The 19,658-nt window shown below is 47.4% G+C and overlaps 2 protein-coding genes across 2 annotated transcripts; one reads left to right on the forward strand and one right to left on the reverse strand.

Annotated features, from left to right (window-relative positions):
- Nucleotides 1-283: 283 nt before the first annotated feature.
- Nucleotides 284-1,888, reverse strand: LOC125509778 (uncharacterized). Its single transcript, XM_048674812.2, has one exon. The coding sequence runs from the start codon at nucleotides 1,614-1,616 to the stop codon at nucleotides 540-542; it is 1,077 nt and encodes a 358-aa protein (XP_048530769.1). The 5' UTR covers nucleotides 1,617-1,888; the 3' UTR covers nucleotides 284-539.
- Nucleotides 1,686-4,260, forward strand: LOC125509779 (uncharacterized). Its single transcript, XM_087524195.1, has 3 exons — nucleotides 1,686-1,886; nucleotides 1,980-1,983; nucleotides 2,456-4,260. Exons 1-3 carry the CDS (start codon nucleotides 1,686-1,688, stop codon nucleotides 3,040-3,042), a joined length of 792 nt encoding a protein of 263 aa, XP_087380321.1. The 3' UTR covers nucleotides 3,043-4,260.
- Nucleotides 4,261-19,658: the final 15,398 nt, after the last annotated feature.

The raw sequence follows: 19,658 nt of genomic DNA on the forward strand, positions 1-19,658 counted from the left end.
ACTTATCTTCTAGTAGTACCACTGAGGACCATTCCCTAAGTATTTTGAAAGTGTTTACTGTGGAGTCAGATCATTCATTTTCCCTGTTCTCGCTTTCAGGCTCCTTGATTCCTGCCACTTTCTGAGGCAAAGCAAAAGTTGGCCCCAGATTTTAACTGCAACTAGGCACACTTGCACATAGATGCCGGATCAAGATTACCAAAATGCCTCCACTTGCACAAAGCTATCACAGCAACCAAGTTTACCAAAATGCCTCCAGAATGGCATCTGGTCAACAAAAGGATTCTGAACATCACAATAGAATTTGAAACCTCTACTAACAGGAAGTTGCAAAGACAGAAAACAAAGGTTTATACATGATGGCATATCCTAACACGAGCGACATGGAAAACATGGAAAATTACTGAATCACCTTATGAGAATGTCGTTTGGTTCCACTCAAGGATGCAAACTGCCTACCGACCTACATTATTAAGATCAAAATATATATGTAAAATTGCAGAGCTTGCAATGTCAGCAAGCACTAATGCAGTAATGGCTCACTTCCTCCGGGCCTCGAGTGCCTTCTTCAGCTCCTCGCTCGCATCATTCGGTCCACCGGCCGCCAGCTCCTTCCCATTTCCATGGAGATCAGGCTTCACAGGGAAAGTAGTCTGCAGAGGCGGCGACAATGCCGGCATCCTTCGAGCGTCGCCTTTGCTGGGAACTGAGATAGCTCGGTTGACCCCAATCTCAGCACGCAGGCCCTCCACAGTGTGCCGCAGCATGATGCTCTCATCGTTCAGGGCCTCCAGCTGCCTCTTCAGCAATGAGAATTCCTCTCCCTGGGCTACAGGCGCGCTCTTCCCCTTCTTGTCCTCTTCAGACTTCGGATGCTGGCGTGGTGTCTGTTCAATTGTGATCTTGTTCATGACGAGCAGCGGCAGCTTGCTGACAGCCAGGCTCCCCGCCTTCCGCCCATATCCATCGTCTGCGAGTGCGGCCTTCAGCTCTGGTGGCACACGCAGCCCCCACTGGAACCTCAGACTCGCCCTGTTCCACAGAGGCAGCATGCTCCTGGTGGTGAGGCGCATCCCGGACAGCAGCATGCCCACCCCTCCGCCGGTGTTCCCGGCGGCCGTGGTGTTCGCCGCGAACCCGTTCCCGTTGAGGGAGAACTCCTTGTGGCCCTCATGGTCGTGGTCGTCGCCGTTGGTGAGGTCGGACAGCTTGTGGGACAGCGGCAGCGCGGGGGGGTCGGGGACGGGCGGCGAGCGGACGGAGTTGGCGAGGGAGAAGTCGCCGAGCCGGGGCTTGAAGAGGAGCGAGAAGGCGGGCGGGTTGGAGGAGAGGAGGTTGAACTCGGCGGAGAGCGCCAAGGGGGCGCGGATGGGGGAGCCGAGCACGCCGAGGCCCGTGCGGATGGAGAGCGCGAAGGGCTGGAGCGGGTCGTTGGGGCGGTAGGACAGGCGGAGCCCCGGGCCGGAGGGGAAGGCGGTGGAGAGGTCGAAGCGGAGGTCCTCGGAGTCGCCGCCGGCCGAGACGCCGGAGAGGAACGGCAGCCCAAGCACGCCGATGGGCACCTTGGCGCGCAGCAGCGGCCGGTCGTCGTCGCGGAACTTGATGGAGGCCTTCATGGTGGGGGAGGGGGTGGCTAGGGTTAGGGTTCGGGGGCGCCGGGATGCGGGGATCTCCGCGATTCAGGGATGGGGGGTGAGGGGTCGCGGTGGACGGGGAGGTATTTGAACGGCGGGGGGCGAGGGGAATCGAGGGCGGGGATCACGCCATTTCGGGTGCCGGAGGGGGAGTCGTCGGCGGCGGCGGTCGCGGCTGGTCTTAATTGGGGAGAGGACCGGAGGAGGATGAATGGAATTGAAACGAAATGGGTGGAGGGGGAACAGGATTGGGTTGGAGCTGGGACGGGCCGTTATTTTCTCTCCGTTTTACTCACCCACACGTTTTTACCGCTGATTACGTCGATTTTTCTTTTCCTTTCTCAGTCAGGTAAATCGGTGGAGCCAGTACCTTTTTTTTTGCTATGAATGTACCAGATCAGTACTGCTCAGCATGGTATGAATGTGTAACTGATCGTCCTCGATCTCCTTGGATCCAACCTTCTGCGATGCAATTGGTCTGACATTCACTAGCTCCACTGACCTGGGCACGCCCGCGGGTATTTGCGGGGCCGGATTTGCAAGATGTGGGTGTACTATGGGCTACTATGGACGAGTTTGGTTGCCCACATCGAGCCCAACCAGGCCTGTGCAGTGCAGTATCTTTTTGAACCTCGGTTGTTTCGTTCCTCGCATACACTGTTGAGCCCGCACCCCTCGTTGGAAACGACCGAATCGGCAGTTTCCCGAGAGCCAGGCCCGAGCGATGCTTCGAGGCGCACGTGGGTGGCTCTATGGAGACGCGTGTCTCGAGTTAATCCATCTCCCCTCTCTCTCTCCCCCCTAATCCTTAATCCCTTGAGGGAGCTGCTGGTCGGCGTGTGCGCGCACTGCCTCTGGGAGCGCCGCTCCTTGCCGCCAAGTCCAACAACGGCGGCGGCCGCGCGCGCCCGCCAGTCAACGACGCGAGCTACTTGTCGACGTGGCCCTATTGCCGGGCGCTCGGCCGCCGGACGGCAACATCTCCAGCTCGCTTCCCAAGGTGTCCGTGCTCGGGTCCTTCCTCCAGCGCCTTGATTCCTCCCGCCGCCACCACCACCCCGACGAGGTCGTCCACGACCATGATGGCGGCGGCGGTTGTGAGGACAAGGACGCCGAGGGCGACGCCGCCGCCTCCGTTGCCAGCCTCGACAGTAAGTTGCCACTCGTACGGCGTACAGATGCAATAATTGGTTGCGCTTTGGCTCACGGGCGGATTGATCGGTCTGCAGATTCCTTCATATCAATCAAGTTCGAGGAGAACGGCACAACAACGTGGGTGGACAGCCAGCAGACGTCACTAAAGCCGGTGCACGAGGCCACGGCGACAACGAAGACGACGGCGTTGGTGGTGGAGCAGGCGAGCCGGCGGGGCGACGTGACGGCTCCGGAGGTGCTGCCGTCTCCTTAGGCGCTGCCAAGGTGTGTTTAGCTGCCACGGCCGGAGCCGGCGCCACGCCCGAGTTGGACCGCGACGCGATTTCCGCTGTTGCTGGCGACGACGACGAGAGCGCGGGGGGAGGCAGCGAAGACGAGGCGGCCAGCGCAGAGGCTCTCCGAGAGGCGACGGGCGCGGCAAGATCCTCAACAACGGCCAGCTCTAGCTTGTCCACGACCGCGACGAGCCGGGTGCGGCCACGACCACGGCAGCGAGTCGGGTGCGTCCACGGTCGCCATGAGCTGGTGGTAGGCACGATGGGCAGTGGAAGCTCCGGCACGCTCAAAGTGTTTGACGAAATGTCAAGCCCAACATGGTGGCTGTTAAGTTTTGTTGTTAACGCTGGTAATATATGCATGTATGCAACCAAACGCCGGGTGAAAATTGCATCTCAATGACAAGACGCCCAATGCAGGCAACCAATCAACTGGTCATCTACATTTTTTACCCTATTTTTGCTTACCCAGGCCCTGCTCAGGCTGACTCGTTTTTCCCCTCTGAGCCAGGCCCGGCAGCGAAAGCAACCAAACACGCCCTATGTGACTACTCCGCTCCCTAAAATTTAGCTCCACTTTAGAAAATGCCATATGCATGTTGGTACGTATCGAACGAGATGGTTCATGATAAGGTACCTCCAACCATTGATGTATCTCAATAGTTTTTTTGCAGTGACCTCAGCTTGCTCATGATGATTGATCGACATCCAGAAGAAGGTGTGTTAAAAAAGAAGGTTGTTTTATCATATGTGTCATGTTTGTCCGCCATAAAGAATGTCCATAAGAGAGCTATTGTCAATGCAAAAGTCCGACGAAAGCCACCTTTTGAATGGTTGGTTAAAGCTAAACGTAGACGTCTCATTTGTTCTTGCTGATGGACTTGATGAAGCGGGTATGGTTTTGAGGGTCGCCATGTTGGGGTGGAGGGTATCTTTAGCTCCTGCTGGTACTTACGCATTTGCTCAACCGCAGTTGAATCATGAATTGCGACGTGTCTTGAAAGTTTATCATTGGCCCTACAATGGTGCACCACTTTGATTTTGATTGAAGCAGATTGTCTGAAATTAGTTAACATGGTTACCAACAATGATTAGGATAGGTCAGTGTATTCGGGTATGATTCATGAAGTCAAATCTTTTATGCTCACTAAAGAATCTTGTATTATTCATATTAAGAGATGTCGGAACAATGTAAGTGGCTGGCCATAAAGGGGAATGACTAGATTGATCCATACTTCCTCACTTTTAAGGGTGTTACAATGGGTGATACATTATCCCCTTTATTGTTTAATATCATTGTTGATGGGCTTGCCATGTTGGTTAACAAAACACGAAGGAGGAGTTTGATTAGTGCTATGGTTCCCAACTTGGTGGGTGATAGTTTAGCATTACTTCAATATGATGATGATACCACCTTCCTCCTGGAAGATAACCTGGAGAATGCTAGAAACTTAAAGATCGTCCTCTGTGTTTTTAGCAAGTCTATGGTCAAAAGATAAACTTTTATAAGTGAGTTTATTGTTTGGGAGAAGTTGTTAGTAGATACTCACTTTAAATGCTAGATTGTTGCTTATGAAATATCTTGGTTTGACATTGGATGCTAAGAGATTGAGCAATTCTCAAGAGAATCTTGTTGTGTGAAAAGTTGGAAAGAGGATGGCTGGATGGAAAGAAAATTTGCTGTCTATTGCGGATAGGGTCCCTTTTGTGAACCCCTATCTTATTAGCATTCATGTGTTCATGCTTTGTTTCCTGGAAGCTCCCAATGGAATACTTAAGAATTTTTATACCTGCAAAGCAAGGATGGTTGGGTAGGAAAGTAACAATAAAAAGAATATTTGGTTAACTGGCCCACCATATGTATGCCAAAAAGTTGTGGTGGATTGGGTGTGTGGACCTAAAATTGATGAATTAATGCTTGCTAACCAAGTGGCTCTGGAAGTTAGAGAATATTGATGGGTTGTGGCGAGAATTTCTATCCAAGAAATATCCGAGTAGGAAATCCTCATCCCACCAGACAGATGGTTTGGATGCTCAAACTTTTTGCAAAGCTTGGTGAATGTTAACCATACATTTCAACAGTTTACGAAAATGATTTTAGGAGATGGGTCCAAAATAATGTTTTGGGAAGATGTGTGATAGAAGATTTATTCCCTAGATTTTACACCCTGAAATTTACAAAAATGGTGTTTATCCAATATGTCAAAATTGAGGGTTTTGAGGCTATCCATTTTAGAAGAAACATACATGGTGAATTGATGCCCAATGATAATTGAAGCGGCTAGTGGATTCAGTTCAAGGATTCCAAAGCTAGAGTCACACGGCCTTTCAATAGCAAGAAGAAGTTTGTGGTGAATAATTTATACTTGCATTTGAAAGCTTCTAGACTAGTTGGATACAAATCAATTAAGAAGATTGAAATACCTCATAAAATAGATCCTCATACGGTTGATGCTCAGGAGTAATATATTGACCAAGGACAATCCGTTGAGAAGAGGCTGAGCTGAGAATGATCAATTCCATTTATGTTTCGAGCTAGTTTGAAATATGTGTTTTCTCCTTCCAACAACCCTCTTGACACAAGTTTTGGGAGAGCATTAATCATCTATTTTTTGAATGTGGCCTTGCTAAATTGGCCTGGTAGGTGATGACTGTTGGGGAACGCAGTATGCAATTTCAAAAAACTTCCTATGCTCATGCAAGATCTATCTTTTTTTAAGGTAACTGGGGATTTTATTCAAGGATCATCCTATCCGGAATACAAGCAATGTCTGGTAGTACCCCTAGCCACACATGGCAGCCCATCGGCAGAGACGCAACTCCTTTTGCTACCGAGTGGGCCTTGAAATTATTCTCTCTACTTTCAAAATGGAAAACAACAAAAGTAAAAAGGTTCCTGGTAAGAAAGATCTCATGCAATATTGGCGCATAAACTGGCGAAGCTTCTCTGTTGATGTTTGTAATCACCTCTAAGCAATCCGAAGCGATCTCGAGATTCCGCAAATTCAAGTCACGTGCAAGGGCAAGAGCCTCGCTGCAAGCTTGCACCTCCAAACTTGACGGGTCGATCAAGCCATCAAAAACCACCGCTGATGCCCCTAGAAATTTTCCTGACCTATCTAGGCACACTACAGCCGATGCTCCTTTCTCCCCCAGAGTAGAGATAGCTCTGTCACAATTTATTTTTGCTGATTCTCCTGTTCGTGGCAACCAAGCTCGCACCTTCGTAGCTGAGTAGCGGCCCGGCTGCACACGTGATGCTTGAATAGTTGCGATGTCTAGTTCCTCCAGAAATCTCCTGATGAAGCTCATGGTTGACAACGGACTCTGGAACTCGTTCTCATGAATGGCTTTCTGGCGAGCCCACCAGATTGCCCACATTGTGATGAGAACTCAGGTAAGATCTTGGTGATTTGTAGTTTCGAACAGCCAGAGCAACCATAGCTTCGCATCAGCATTCTGATTTGATATAACGTGCTCAAGCAGCTCCTCATCACCCAAAGCCCACACACACCTAGCCATACGGCAGCTAAGTAAGGAGTGTCGCCAGGTATCCTCGTTGGTGCCACATATAGAGCATATTGCAGTATCAACCATCTTCCTCTCGTGCCGCACTGCACCCGTTGGAATCGATGTATGCGCCAACCTCCAAATGAAAACTCGGATTTTGGACGGAACCTTCACTTTCCATAGCTGAGACCACGATTTCTTATCTGCTGCAATATTTGAGTGACCCGATCGGTGATCCAGCCAGTCCTCCCTTTGGGCTTTAATAGCGGAGATCATCCTGTATGTAGAACGTACAGAGAACACTCCTCTTTTGTCATAATGCCATGACAAAAATTCATCTTGTGTCCGAGTGCTAAGAGGCATATTTTGTATGACTTCAACATCAGGTGCAATGAAGTGCTCCATGAGGATTTGCTTATTCCACACCCTGGTGATGGGATCAATGAGGTCCGAGACCAACGCTGGTGGATTAGTCGAGCGAGCACAAATGGGTATGAGCTTATAGTCCCTTGGCAGCCAGTTCTCATTCCATATGCTAGTCTGGAGACTAGAACCGATTCTCTTTATTAGTCCTTGTGCCAGCACGTCCCTGCCCTCGAGGATAGACCGCCAGACCTGGGACGGTGCCGCTCCCAGGGTGGCGTCTAGCAAGTGACAGTTCAGATAATATCTAGCTTTAAGTGCACGTGCATTGAGCGTATCCGGTTCCTTCAACAATCTCCATGCTTGACGTGCGAGTAGAGTTAGGTTGAACAACTCAACATCTCTAAAACCCAGACCGTCCATGAACTTGGGTTTCGACATGGTCTTCCACGACACCCAAGCAGTTTTCCTCTGGCCATTCTTGCTTCCCCACCAAAATTTCCGGATTATGCTATTGATGTGATCACATAAACCCCGAGGTAGTTTGAAACATGACATAGAATAAGTAGGGATGGATTGAGCCACCGACTTTATAAGAACTTCCTTCCCTCCTACTGATAAACACTTCTCCATCCACCCTTGGACCTTGTTCCAGATTCTGTCCTTGAGGTATTTAAATGACCCTTCTTTCGCCCTACCCACATCCGTCGGCAATCCCAAGTATTTTTCTGACAACGATTCATTATGGACAGCAAGGATATTCTTGATGGAGTTACGAGTAGAATCAGGTACACCTTTGCTAAAGTAGATAGATGACTTGTCCATATTGATCCTTTGCCCAGATGCATCACAATATGTCCTTAAAAGCTCTTCCACACGTGTATCACTCGCCTCACTAGCCTCGAAGAATAGTAGGCTATCATCAGCGAAGAGAAGATGGTTCACCGAGGGGGCGTTTTCTGCCACTGAAATCCCCCGAATTCCTCCTTGGGCCTTCAACAAGCACGACAACCCTTTAGCCACGAGCAAGAACAAATATGGAGAGATGGGGTCCCCCTGTCGCAACCCTTGCGTTGGACTGAAAGCATCCAAGCTGCCAGCATTGAATAATATGAAGGAAATATGCCCCAGAGGCAATAATAAAGTTATTATTTATTTCCTTATATCATGATAAATGTTTATTATTCATGCTAGAATTGTATTAACCGGAAACATAATACATGTGTGAATACATAGACAAACAGAGTGTCACTAGTATGCCTCTACTAGACTAGCTCGTTAATCAAAGATGGTTATGTTTCCTAACCATGAACAAAAGAATTGTTATTTGATTAACGAGATCACATCATTAGTTGAATGATCTGATTGACATGACCCATTCCATTAGCTTAGCACCCGATCGTTTAGTATGTTGCTATTGCTTTCTTCATGACTTATACATGTTCCTATGACTATGAGATTATGCAACTCCCGTTTGCCGGAGGAACACTTTGGGTGCTACCAAATGTCACAACGTAACTGGGTGATTATAAAGGAGCATTACAGGTGTCTCCAAAGGTACATGTTGGGTTGGCGTATTTCGAGATTAGGATTTGTCACTCCGATTGTCGGAGAGGTATCTCTGGGCCCTCTCGGTAATGCACATCACATAAGCCTTGCAAGCATTGCAACCAATGAGTTAGTTGCGAGATGATGTATTACGGAACGAGTAAAGAGACTTGCCGGTAACGAGATTGAACTAGGTATTGGATACCGACGATCGAATCTCGGGCAAGTAACATACCGATAACAAAGGGAACAACGTATGTTGTTATGCGGTCTGACCGATAAAGATCTTCGTAGAATATGTAGGAGCCAATACGGGCATCCAGGTCCCGCTATTGGTTATTGACCGGAGACGTGTCTCGGTCATGTCTACATTGTTCTCGAACCGTAGGGTCCACACGCTTAACGTTACGATGATAGTTATTATGAGTTTATGCATTTTTGATGTACCGAAGATTGTTCGGAGTCCCGTATGTGATCATGGACATGACGAGGAGTCTCGAAATGGTCGAGACATAAAGATTGATATATTGGAAGCCTATGTTTGGATATCGGAAGTGTTCCGGGTGAAATCGGGATTTTACCGGAGTACCGGGAGGTTACCGGAACCCCCCGGGAACTATATGGGCCTTAGTGGGCTTTAGTGGAAAGGAGAAAGGGGCAGCCCAAGGTGGGCCGCGCGCCTCCCCCCTCCCCTAGTCCTATTAGGACAAGGAGAGGTGGCCGGCCCCCTCTCTCTCTTTCCCCCCTTGAGGAATCCTATTCCAACTTGGATTGGGGGGGGGGGAATCCTACTCCCAGAGGGAGTAGGACTCCTTTGGCGCGCCCTCCTTGGCCGGCCGCCCCCTCCCCCTTGGCTCCTTTATATACGGAGGCAGGGGGGCACCCTAGGACACACAAGTTGATCCTCGTGATCGTTCCTTAGCCGTGTGCGGTGCCCCCTGCCACCATATTCCACCTCGTTCCACCTCGGTCATATCATAGCGGTGCTTAGGCGAAGCCCTGCGACGGTAGAACATCAAGATCGTCACCACGCCATCGTGCTGACGGAACTCCTCCCCGAAGCTTTGCTGGATCGGAGCCCGGGGATTGTCATCGAGCTGTACGTGTGCTAAGAACTCGGAGGTGCCGGAGTAACGGTGCTTGGATCGGTCGGATCGGGAAGACGTACGACTACTTCCTCTACGTTGTGTCAACGCTTCCGTTGTTGATCTACAAGGGTACGTAGATCATACTCTCCCCTCTCGTTGCTGTGCATCACCATGATCTTGCGTGTGCGTAGGAAATTTTATAAAATTATTGCGTTCCCCAACAGTGGCATCCGAGCCTAGGTTTTATGGTTTGATGTTATATGCACGAGTAGAACACAAGTGAGTTGTGGGCGATATAAGTCATACTGCCTACCAGCATGTCATACTTTGGTTCAGCGGTATTGTTGGACGAGACGACTCGGACCAACATTACGCGTACGCTTACGCGAGACCGGTTTCCCCGACGTGCTTTGCACATAGGTGGCTTGCGGGCGACAGTCTCTCCAATTTTAGTTGAACCGAGTATGGCTACGCCCGGTCCTTGCGAAGGTTAAAAGGGAGTCAAATTGACAAACTATCGTTGTGGTTTTGATGCGTAGGTGAGATTGGTTCTTGCTTAAGCCCGTAGCAGCCACGTAAAACTTGCAACAACAAAGTAGAGGATGTCTAACTTGTTTTTGCAGGGCATGTTGTGATGTGATATGGTCAAGGCATGATGATGAATTTTATTGTATGAGATGATCATGTTTTGTAACCGAGTTATCGGCAACTGGCAGGAGCCATATGGTTGTCGCTTTATTGTATGCAATGAGATCGCGATGTAGTGCTTTACTTTATCACTAAACGGTAGCGATAGTCGTAGAAGCATAAGATTGGCGAGACGACAACGATGCTACGATGGAGATCAAGGTGTCGCGCCGGTGACGATGGTGATCATGACGGTGCTTCGGAGATGGAGATCACAGGCACAAGAAGATGATGACCATATCATATCACTTATATTGATTGCATGTGATGTTTATCCTTTATGCATCTTATCTTGCTTTGATTGATGGTAGCATTATAAGATGATCTCTCACTAAATTATCAAGAAGTGTTCTCCCCGAGTATGCACCGTTGCCAAAGTTCGTCGTGCCCAGACACCACGTGATGATCGGGTGTGATAAGCTCTACGTCCATCTACAACGGGTGCAAGCCAGTTTTTGCACACGCAGAATACTCGGGTTATACTTGACGAGCCTAGCATATGCAGATATGGCCTCGGAACACGGAGACCGAAAGGTTGAGCGTGAATCATATAGTAGATATGATCAACATAATGATGTTCACCATTGAAGACTAATCCATTTCACGTGATGATCGGTTATGGTTTAGTTGATTTGGATCACGTGATCACTTAGAAGATTAGAGGGATGTCTATCTAAGTGGGAGTTCTTAAGTAATATGATTAATTGAACTTAAATTTATCATGAACTTAGTCCCTGATAGTATCTTGCTTGTTTATGTTGATTGTAGATAGATGGCTCGTGCTATTGTTCCGTTGAATTTTAATGCGTTCCTTGAGAAAGCAAAGTTGAAAGATGATGGTAGCAATTACACGGACTGGGTTCGTAACTTGAGGATTATCCTCATTGCTGCACAGAAGAATTACATCCTGGAAGCACCGCTGGGTGCCAGGCCTACTGCTGGAGCAACACCAGATGTTATGAACGTCTGGCAGAGCAAAGCTGATGACTACTCGATAGTTCAGTGTGCCATGCTTTATGGCTTAGAATCGGGACTTCAACGACGTTTTGAACGTCATGGAGCATATGAGATGTTTCAGGAATTGAAGTTAATATTTCAAGCAAATGCCCGAATTGAGAGATATGAAGTCTCCAATAAGTTCTACAGCTGTAAGATGGAGGAGAACAGTTCTATCAGTGAGCATATACTCAAAATGTCTGGGTATAATAATCACTTGATTCAATTGGGAGTTAATCTTCTAGATGATTGCGTCATTGACAGAATTCTCCAATCACTGCCACCAAGCTACAAGAGCTTCGTGATGAACTATAATATGCAAGGGATGAACAAGACTATTCCCGAGCTCTTCACAATGCTGAAAACTACGGAGGTAGAAATCAAGAAGGAGCATCAAGTGTTGATGGTCAACAAGACCACTGGTTTCAAGAAAAAGGGCAAAGGAAAGAAGAAGGGGAACTTCAAGAAGAACGGCAAACAAGTTGCTGCTCAAGAGAAGAAACCCAAGTCTGGACCTAAGCCTGAGACCGAGTGCTTCTACTGCAAGCAGACTGGTCACTGGAAGCGGAACTGCCCCAAGTATTTGGCGGATAAGAAGGATGGCAAGGTGAACAAAGGTATATGTGATATACATGTTATTGATGTGTACCTTACTAGAGCTCGAAGTAGCACCTGGGTATTTGATACTGGTTCTGTTGCTAATATTTGCAACTCGAAACAGGGACTACGGATTAAGCGAACACTAGCAAAGGACGAGGTGACGATGCGCGTGGGAAACGGTTCCAAAGTCGATGTGATCGCGGTCGGCACGCTACCTCTACATCTACCTTCAGGATTAGTATTAGACCTAAATAATTGTTATTTGGTGCCAGCGTTGAGCATGAACATTATATCTGGATCTTGTTTGATGCGAGACGGTTATTCATTTAAATCAGAGAATAATGGTTGTTCTATTTATATGAGTAATATCTTTTATGGTCATGCACCCTTGAAGAGTGGTCTATTCTTGTTGAATCTCGATAGTAGTAACACACATATTCATAATGTTGAAGCCAAAAGATGCAGAGTTGATAATGACGGTGCAACTTATTTGTGGCACTGCCGTTTGGGTCATATCGGTGTAAAGCGCATGAAGAAACTCCATACTGATGGACTTTTGGAACCACTTGATTATGAATCACTTGGTACTTGCGAACCGTGCCTCATGGGCAAGATGACTAAAACGCCGTTCTCCGGTACTATGGAGAGAGCAACAGGTTTGTTGGAAATCATACATACAGATGTATGTGGTCCGATGAATATTGAGGCTCGTGGCGGATATCGTTATTTTCTCACCTTCACAGATGATTTAAGCAGATATGGGTATATCTACTTAATGAAACATAAGTCTGAAACATTTGAAAAGTTCAAAGAATTTCAGAGTGAAGTTGAAAATCATCGTAACAAGAAAATAAAGTTTCTACGATCTGATCGTGGAGGAGAATATTTGAGTTACGAGTTTGGTGTACATTTGAAAAATTGTGGAATAGTTTCGCAACTCACGCCACCCGGAACACCACAGCGTAATGGTGTGTCCGAACGTCGTAATCGTACTTTATTAGATATGGTGCGATCTATGATGTCTCTTACAGATTTACCGCTATCGTTTTGTGGTTATGCTTTAGAGACGGCCGCATTCACGTTAAATAGGGCACCATCAAAATCCGTTGAGACGACGCCTTATGAACTATGGTTTGGCAAGAAACCAAAGTTGTCGTTTCTTAAAGTTTGGGGCTGCGATGCTTATGTGAAAAAGCTTCAACCTGATAAGCTCGAACCCAAATCGGAGAAATGTGTCTTCATAGGATACCCAAAGGAGACTGTTGGGTACACCTTCTATCACAGATCTGAAGGCAAGACATTCGTTGCTAAGAATGGATCCTTTCTAGAGAAGGAGTTTCTCTCGAAAGAAGTGAGTGGGAGGAAAGTAGAACTTGACGAGGTAACTGTACCTGCTCCCTTATTGGAAAGTAGTATGTCACAGAAAACTGTTTCAGTGACACCTACACCAGTTAGTGAGGAAGCTAATGATGATGATCATGAAACTTTAGATCAAGATACTACTGAACCTCGTAGATCAACCAGAGTAAGATCCGCACCAGAGTGGTACGGTAATCCTGTTCTGGAAGTCATGCTACTAGATCATGATGAACCTACGAACTATGAAGAAGCGATGGTGAGCCCAGATTCCGCAAAATGGCTTGAAGCCATGAAATCTGAGATGGGATCCATGTATGCGAACAAAGTATGGACTTTGATTGACTTGCCCGCTGATCGGCAAGCAATTGAGAATAAATGGATCTTCAAGAAGAAGACTGACGCTGACGGTAATATTACTGTCTACAAAGCTCGACTTGTCGCAAAAGGTTTTCGGCAAGTTCAAGGGATTGACTATGACGAGACCTTCTCACCCGTAGCGATGCTTAAGTTTGTCCGAATCATGTTAGCAATTGCCGCATTTTATGATTATGAAATTTGGCAGATGGATGTCAAAACTGCATTCCTAAATGGATTTCTGGAAGAAGAGTTCTATATGATGCAACCAGAAGGTTTTGTCGATCCAAAGGGAGCTAACAAAGTGTGCAAGCTCCAGCGATCCATTTATGGACTGGTGCAAGCCTCTCGGAGTTGGAATAAACGCTTTGATAGTGTGATCAAAGCATTTGGTTTTATACAGACTTTTGGAGAAGCCTGTATTTACAAGAAAGTGAGTGGGAGCTCCGTAGCATTTCTGATATTATATGTGGATGACATATTACTAATTGGAAATGATATAGAATTTCTAGATAGCATAAAGGGATACTTGAATAAGAGTTTTTCAATGAAAGACCTCGGTGAAGCTACTTACATATTAGGCATTAAGATCTATAGAGATAGATCAAGACGCTTAATTGGACTTTCACAAAGCACATACCTTGACAAAGTTTTGAAGAAGTTCAAAATGGATCAAGCAAAGAAAGGGTTCTTGCCTGTGTTACAAGGTGTGAAGTTGAGTAAGACTCAATGCCCGACCACTACAGAAGATAGAGAGAAAATGAAAGATGTTCCCTATGCTTCAGCAATAGGCTCTATCATGTATGCAATGCTGTGTACCAGACCTGATGTGTGCCTTGCTATAAGCTTAGCAGGGAGGTACCAAAGTAATCCAGGAGTGGATCACTGGACAACGGTCAAGAACATCCTGAAATACCTGAAAAGGACTAAGGATATGTTTCTCGTATATGGAGGTGACAAAGAGCTCACCGTAAGAGATTACGTTGATGCAAGCTTCGACACTGATCCGGACGATTCTAAATCGCAAACCGGATACGTGTTTACATTAAACGGTGGAGCTGTCAGTTGGTGCAGTTCTAAACAAAGCGTCGTAGCGGGATCTACATGTGAAGCGGAGTACATAGCTGCTTCGGAAGCAGCGAACGAAGGAGTCTGGATGAAGGAGTTCATATCCGATCTAGGTGTCATACCTAGTGCATCGGGTCCAATGAAAATCTTTTGTGACAATACTGGTGCAATTGCCTTGGCAAAGGAATCCAGATTTCACAAGAGAACCAAGCACATCAAGAGACGCTTCAATTCCATCCGGGATCTAGTCCAGGTGGGAGACATAGAGATTTGCAAGATACATACGGATCTGAATGTTGCAGATCCGTTGACTAAGCCTCTTCCACGAGCAAAACATGATCAGCACCAAGGCTCCATGGGTGTTAGAATCATTACTGTGTAATCTAGATTATTGACTCTAGTGCAAGTGGGAGACTGAAGGAAATATGCCCTAGAGGCAATAATAAAGTTATTATTTATTTCCTTATATCATGATAAATGTTTATTATTCATGCTAGATCTGTATTAACCGGAAACATAATACATGTGTGAATACATAGACAAACAGAGTGTCACTAGTATGCCTCTACTAGACTAGCTCGTTAATCAAAGATGGTTATGTTTCCTAACCATGAACAAAAGAATTGTTATTTGATTAACGAGATCACATCATTAGTTGAATGATCTGATTGACATGACCCATTCCATTAGCTTAGCACCCGATCGTTTAGTATGTTGCTATTGCTTTCTTCATGACTTATACATGTTCCTATGACTATGAGATTATGCAACTCCCGTTTGCCGGAGGAACACTTTGGGTGCTACCAAATGTCACAACGTAACTGGGTGATTATAAAGGAGCATTACAGGTGTCTCCAAAGGTACATGTTGGGTTGGCGTATTTCGAGATTAGGATTTGTCACTCCGATTGTCGGAGAGGTATCTCTGGGCCCTCTCGGTAATGCACATCACATAAGCCTTGCAAGCATTGCAACCAATGAGTTAGTTGCGAGATGATGTATTACGGAATGAGTAAAGAGACTTGCCGGTAACGAGATTGAACTAGGTATTGGATACCGACGATCGAATCTCGGGCAAGTAACATACCGATAACAAAGGGAACAACGTATGTTGTTATGCGGTCTGACCGATAAAGATCTTCGTAGAATATGTAGGAGCCAATATGGGCATCCAGGTCCCGCTATTGGTTATTGACCGGAGACGTGTCTCGGTCATGTGTACATTGTTCTCGAACCGTAGGGTCCACACGCTTAACGTTACGATGACAGTTATTATGAGTTTATGCATTTTTGATGTACCGAAGATTGTTCGGAGTCCCGGATGTGATCATGGACATGACGAGGAGTCTCGAAATGGTCGAGACATAAAGATTGATATATTGGAAGCCTATGTTTGGATATCGGAAGTGTTCCGGGTGAAATCGGGATTTTACCGGAGTACCGGGAGGTTACGGGAACCCCCCGGGAACTATATGGGCCTTAGTGGGCTTTAGTGGAAAGGAGAAAGGGGCAGCCCAAGGTGGGCCGCGCGCCTCCCCCCTCCCCTAGTCCTATTAGGACAAGGAGAGGTGGCCGGTCCCCTCTCTCTCTTTCCCCCCTCGAGGAATCCTATTCCAACTAGGATTGGGGGGGGGATCCTACTCCCAGAGGGAGGACTCCTTTGGCGCGCCCTCCTTGGCCGGCCGCCCTCTCCCCCTTGGCTCCTTTATATACGAAGGCAGGGGGGCACCCTAGGACACACAAGTTGATCCTCGTGATCGTTCCTTAGCCGTGTGCGGTGCCCCCTGCCACCATATTCCACCTCGGCCTTATCATAGAGGTGCTTAGGCGAAGCCCTGCGATGGTAGAACATCAAGATCGTCACCACGCCGTCGTGCTGATGGAACTCCTCCCCGAAGCTTTGCTGGATCGGAGCCCGGGGATCGTCATCGAGCTGTACGTGTGCTAAGAACTCGGAGGTGCCGGAGTAACGGTGCTTGGATCGGTCGGATCGGGAGGACGTACGACTACTTCCTCTATGTTGTGTCAACGCTTCCGTTGTTGATCTACAAGGTTACGTAGATCATACTCTCCCCTCTCGTTGCTGTGCATCACCATGATCTTGCGTGTGCGTAGGAAATTTTTTGAAATTACTGCGTTCCCCAACATAATACTGAGAAGGAAACCGAAGAAACAAACCTCATGACTATTTCAGTGAACCGAATACTGAATCCCATCTTAATCATAACTGATCTTAAGTAGGACCATTCCAAGCGTTTGTATGCCTTCATCATATCAAGCTTAAGGGCACAAAATCTATTTCCTTTCACCCTCTTGGTCTTCATATAGTGCAAACATTCATAAGCAATAATAAAGTTGTCTGTAATTAGGCGTCCAGGAACAAAAGCCGACTGCTCTTCAGAAATGATTTCGGGGAGAATAATTTTCAACCTATTTGCTAACACCTTTGATGTGATATTGTAGATCACGTTACAAAGGCTTATCGGCCGAAATTGTCCTAAAACTTTTGGACTAGCTATCTTTGGAATTAAAACAATGAACGTGTTGTTTATCTCCTCTGGTGAATCGACTCCATCAAGCACTCTGATAATCATCCATGTGACCTCATCTCCACACAAATCCCAATGTTTCTAGAAAAAATGCACGGGAAAACCATCGGGTCCCGGAGCCTTAGTCGAAAACATCTGAAACAAGGCGTCTTTTACCTCCTCCTTGGTGTATCTTTCATTCAGTCTGCCATTCATGTTGCCATCCACCCTCACTGGGATATGGGATAAAACTTCTTCCATACCTATAGTACCTTCAGAGGTGTATAGATTGGAGTAAACCTCTGTGGCCATCCCTGCCAGTTCATTTAAGTCCGTGCATGTCGATCCATCAACACGGTTAAGCATTATAATTCTATTTTTTGCACGGCGAGCATTCGCTTTCCTCTGGAAGAACTGAGTATTGCTGTCTCCCTCAGACAGCCATGAAATACGTGAATGTTGCCTCGCCATAATTTCCTCCCTATACGCAAGTTCAACCATGCGATACTCAACTCTTCTCTCCTCATTGCTCGGTCATGTTCTCAGCGGGTCAGCTCATAGCGTTGCAAGTTGGTTGCGTAGCGAACGCAGCTCTTGGCGAACCGAACCAAATCCCCCGTCGCGACAATGATTTTGAAACAGATTGGAGTTTGCTAGCCAACTCAGCAAGCGATGAGGCCGGGCCATCGCCATTCCAAGCTGCCTTGACTATATTCTGAACCGACCACCGGTTTCCCAAGCACAGTCGTGCCGAAAAGGCTTCTTCGCAATACGGAGATATCCCGCTTCTAGTTCATTCATGAGCAAAATTGGGCTATGATCACTTTTAACTGCTGTTAAGTGCTCAACACTTGCAAAAGGAAAAATGTTTGACCAGCTTGGCATGGCTAGAGCCCGGTCCAGCCGGACCCTGCAAAACTGGCCTCCTGTTACTCGCTTCTTAAAAGTCTAGTCCAGCCCCTGTACCCGATGTCAGATAGACCGCATAGATCCACCGCCTCTCTGAACCCAGCCATTTGAGCACTATCCCGTGGAGTAGGCCCCATCAGCTCCTCCTGACGGAGTATCTCGTTAAAATCCCCTATACAGAGCCACATCAAGGTACTCTCTCCTCTTAATCTCTTTATCGTGTCCCAAGTTTTATACCTTAGGTTTCTATTGGCTTCTCCGTAGAAGCATGTGAGGCGCCATTGAACATTCCCTGGCTCCAAGACCCACGAGTCAATGTGATACTGAGAAAAGTTCTTTATTACCAAGTTAATCTCCGATTTCCAAAAGATACATAAACCTCCACTCCGACCACTACTAGCTATTGCAAAACTACTTTGAAAACCTAACGATGCCGCCAATCCTTCCACTCGATTCTTTGCTAATTGAGTCTCCAAAATGCATAGAACCGATGGCGCACTAGCCCCCACGAGATCGCGGAGCTCATGAACTGTCGCAGGATCACCAATCCCGCGGCAGTTCCAGCACAGAGTCCTCATCAGGCCCGGCGGCCCTCCTCGAGGGAGGCCGCCTCCGTAGTTGGCTCCATGTCCTTCCCCTCATCACCTTGCTGCCTCCTCCTCTTAACCAGAGGATTCTTCTCTGGTGTAGATACCGGAGCACTGTTACTTGAAATTGGAGTCGTGCCCTCCAGTAACATGACCGTTCCAGCAACTTTACCAGCGAGGTTTGATATCAGTTGTCCCCTGATAGTGAGAGATCCATTGGCATTAACCAGCCGCTTACGAGCCCCTTTTCCAACATCCAAGTCCATATGTTGCGCCGGCTGTGAACTATCTTCTTGTGCTCCGCCTCTACCTTTATCCACTGTCACCCCCTTCCACCTCTGCCCCCATGGTCACCCCTACCAGGCTCTGTCCCCTTCCTCTTCTTGCACCATATCCTCTCCCCCTCCCGCCATAAGGCTGGGCAGCAGGGATCTCCGGCTCCCACAGCAGCCAGTCTCCCCACTCGAAGGTTCTGGGATCATGCAACCCATCCCCACATTCATCAGCCAAGTACCCCATTAAGCCACATGCAAAACAAAAGTCTGGGAGTTTTTCATAGTAGACACTATTTTTTTGCGTTCCTTCAGAGTGATATGGACAAAACGGACCAGCGGTGTGTCTACATCCACAAAAACACGAGAACGTAGAATGCTTGCTGGATTGATTCTCCCCTCATTTACGATCACCGTGAAGGGAGGCTCACCCACCTTTGCAGCAACCTTTTCAGCCAACTCTTTCCTCTGTGTTAAGCCATCTGGTAAGCCCTTCACACGAGCCCACAGCGGGATCTTGTTGAGACTGTACTCATTCACAGCGGTGTGTGCGAGGCGTTGCGCTCTAACTGAACCTGAGCGAGGCGTTGGCCTCTAACTGAACCCGAGCGATTGCACTAGCTACGTTACTGAACCCGAGCGACCGATCCCTTGATGTTAACTGAACCCGGGTGATTCCTTCGCTACTGCTGCTAACCAAAGCCGATCGATGCTGCCTCTGGATGA

Source organism: Triticum urartu, chromosome 5A (assembly GCF_056163025.1).
Source record: "Triticum urartu cultivar PI428250 chromosome 5A, HENAU_Tu73, whole genome shotgun sequence".
NCBI classification, from domain to species: Eukaryota; Viridiplantae; Streptophyta; class Magnoliopsida; order Poales; family Poaceae; genus Triticum; species Triticum urartu.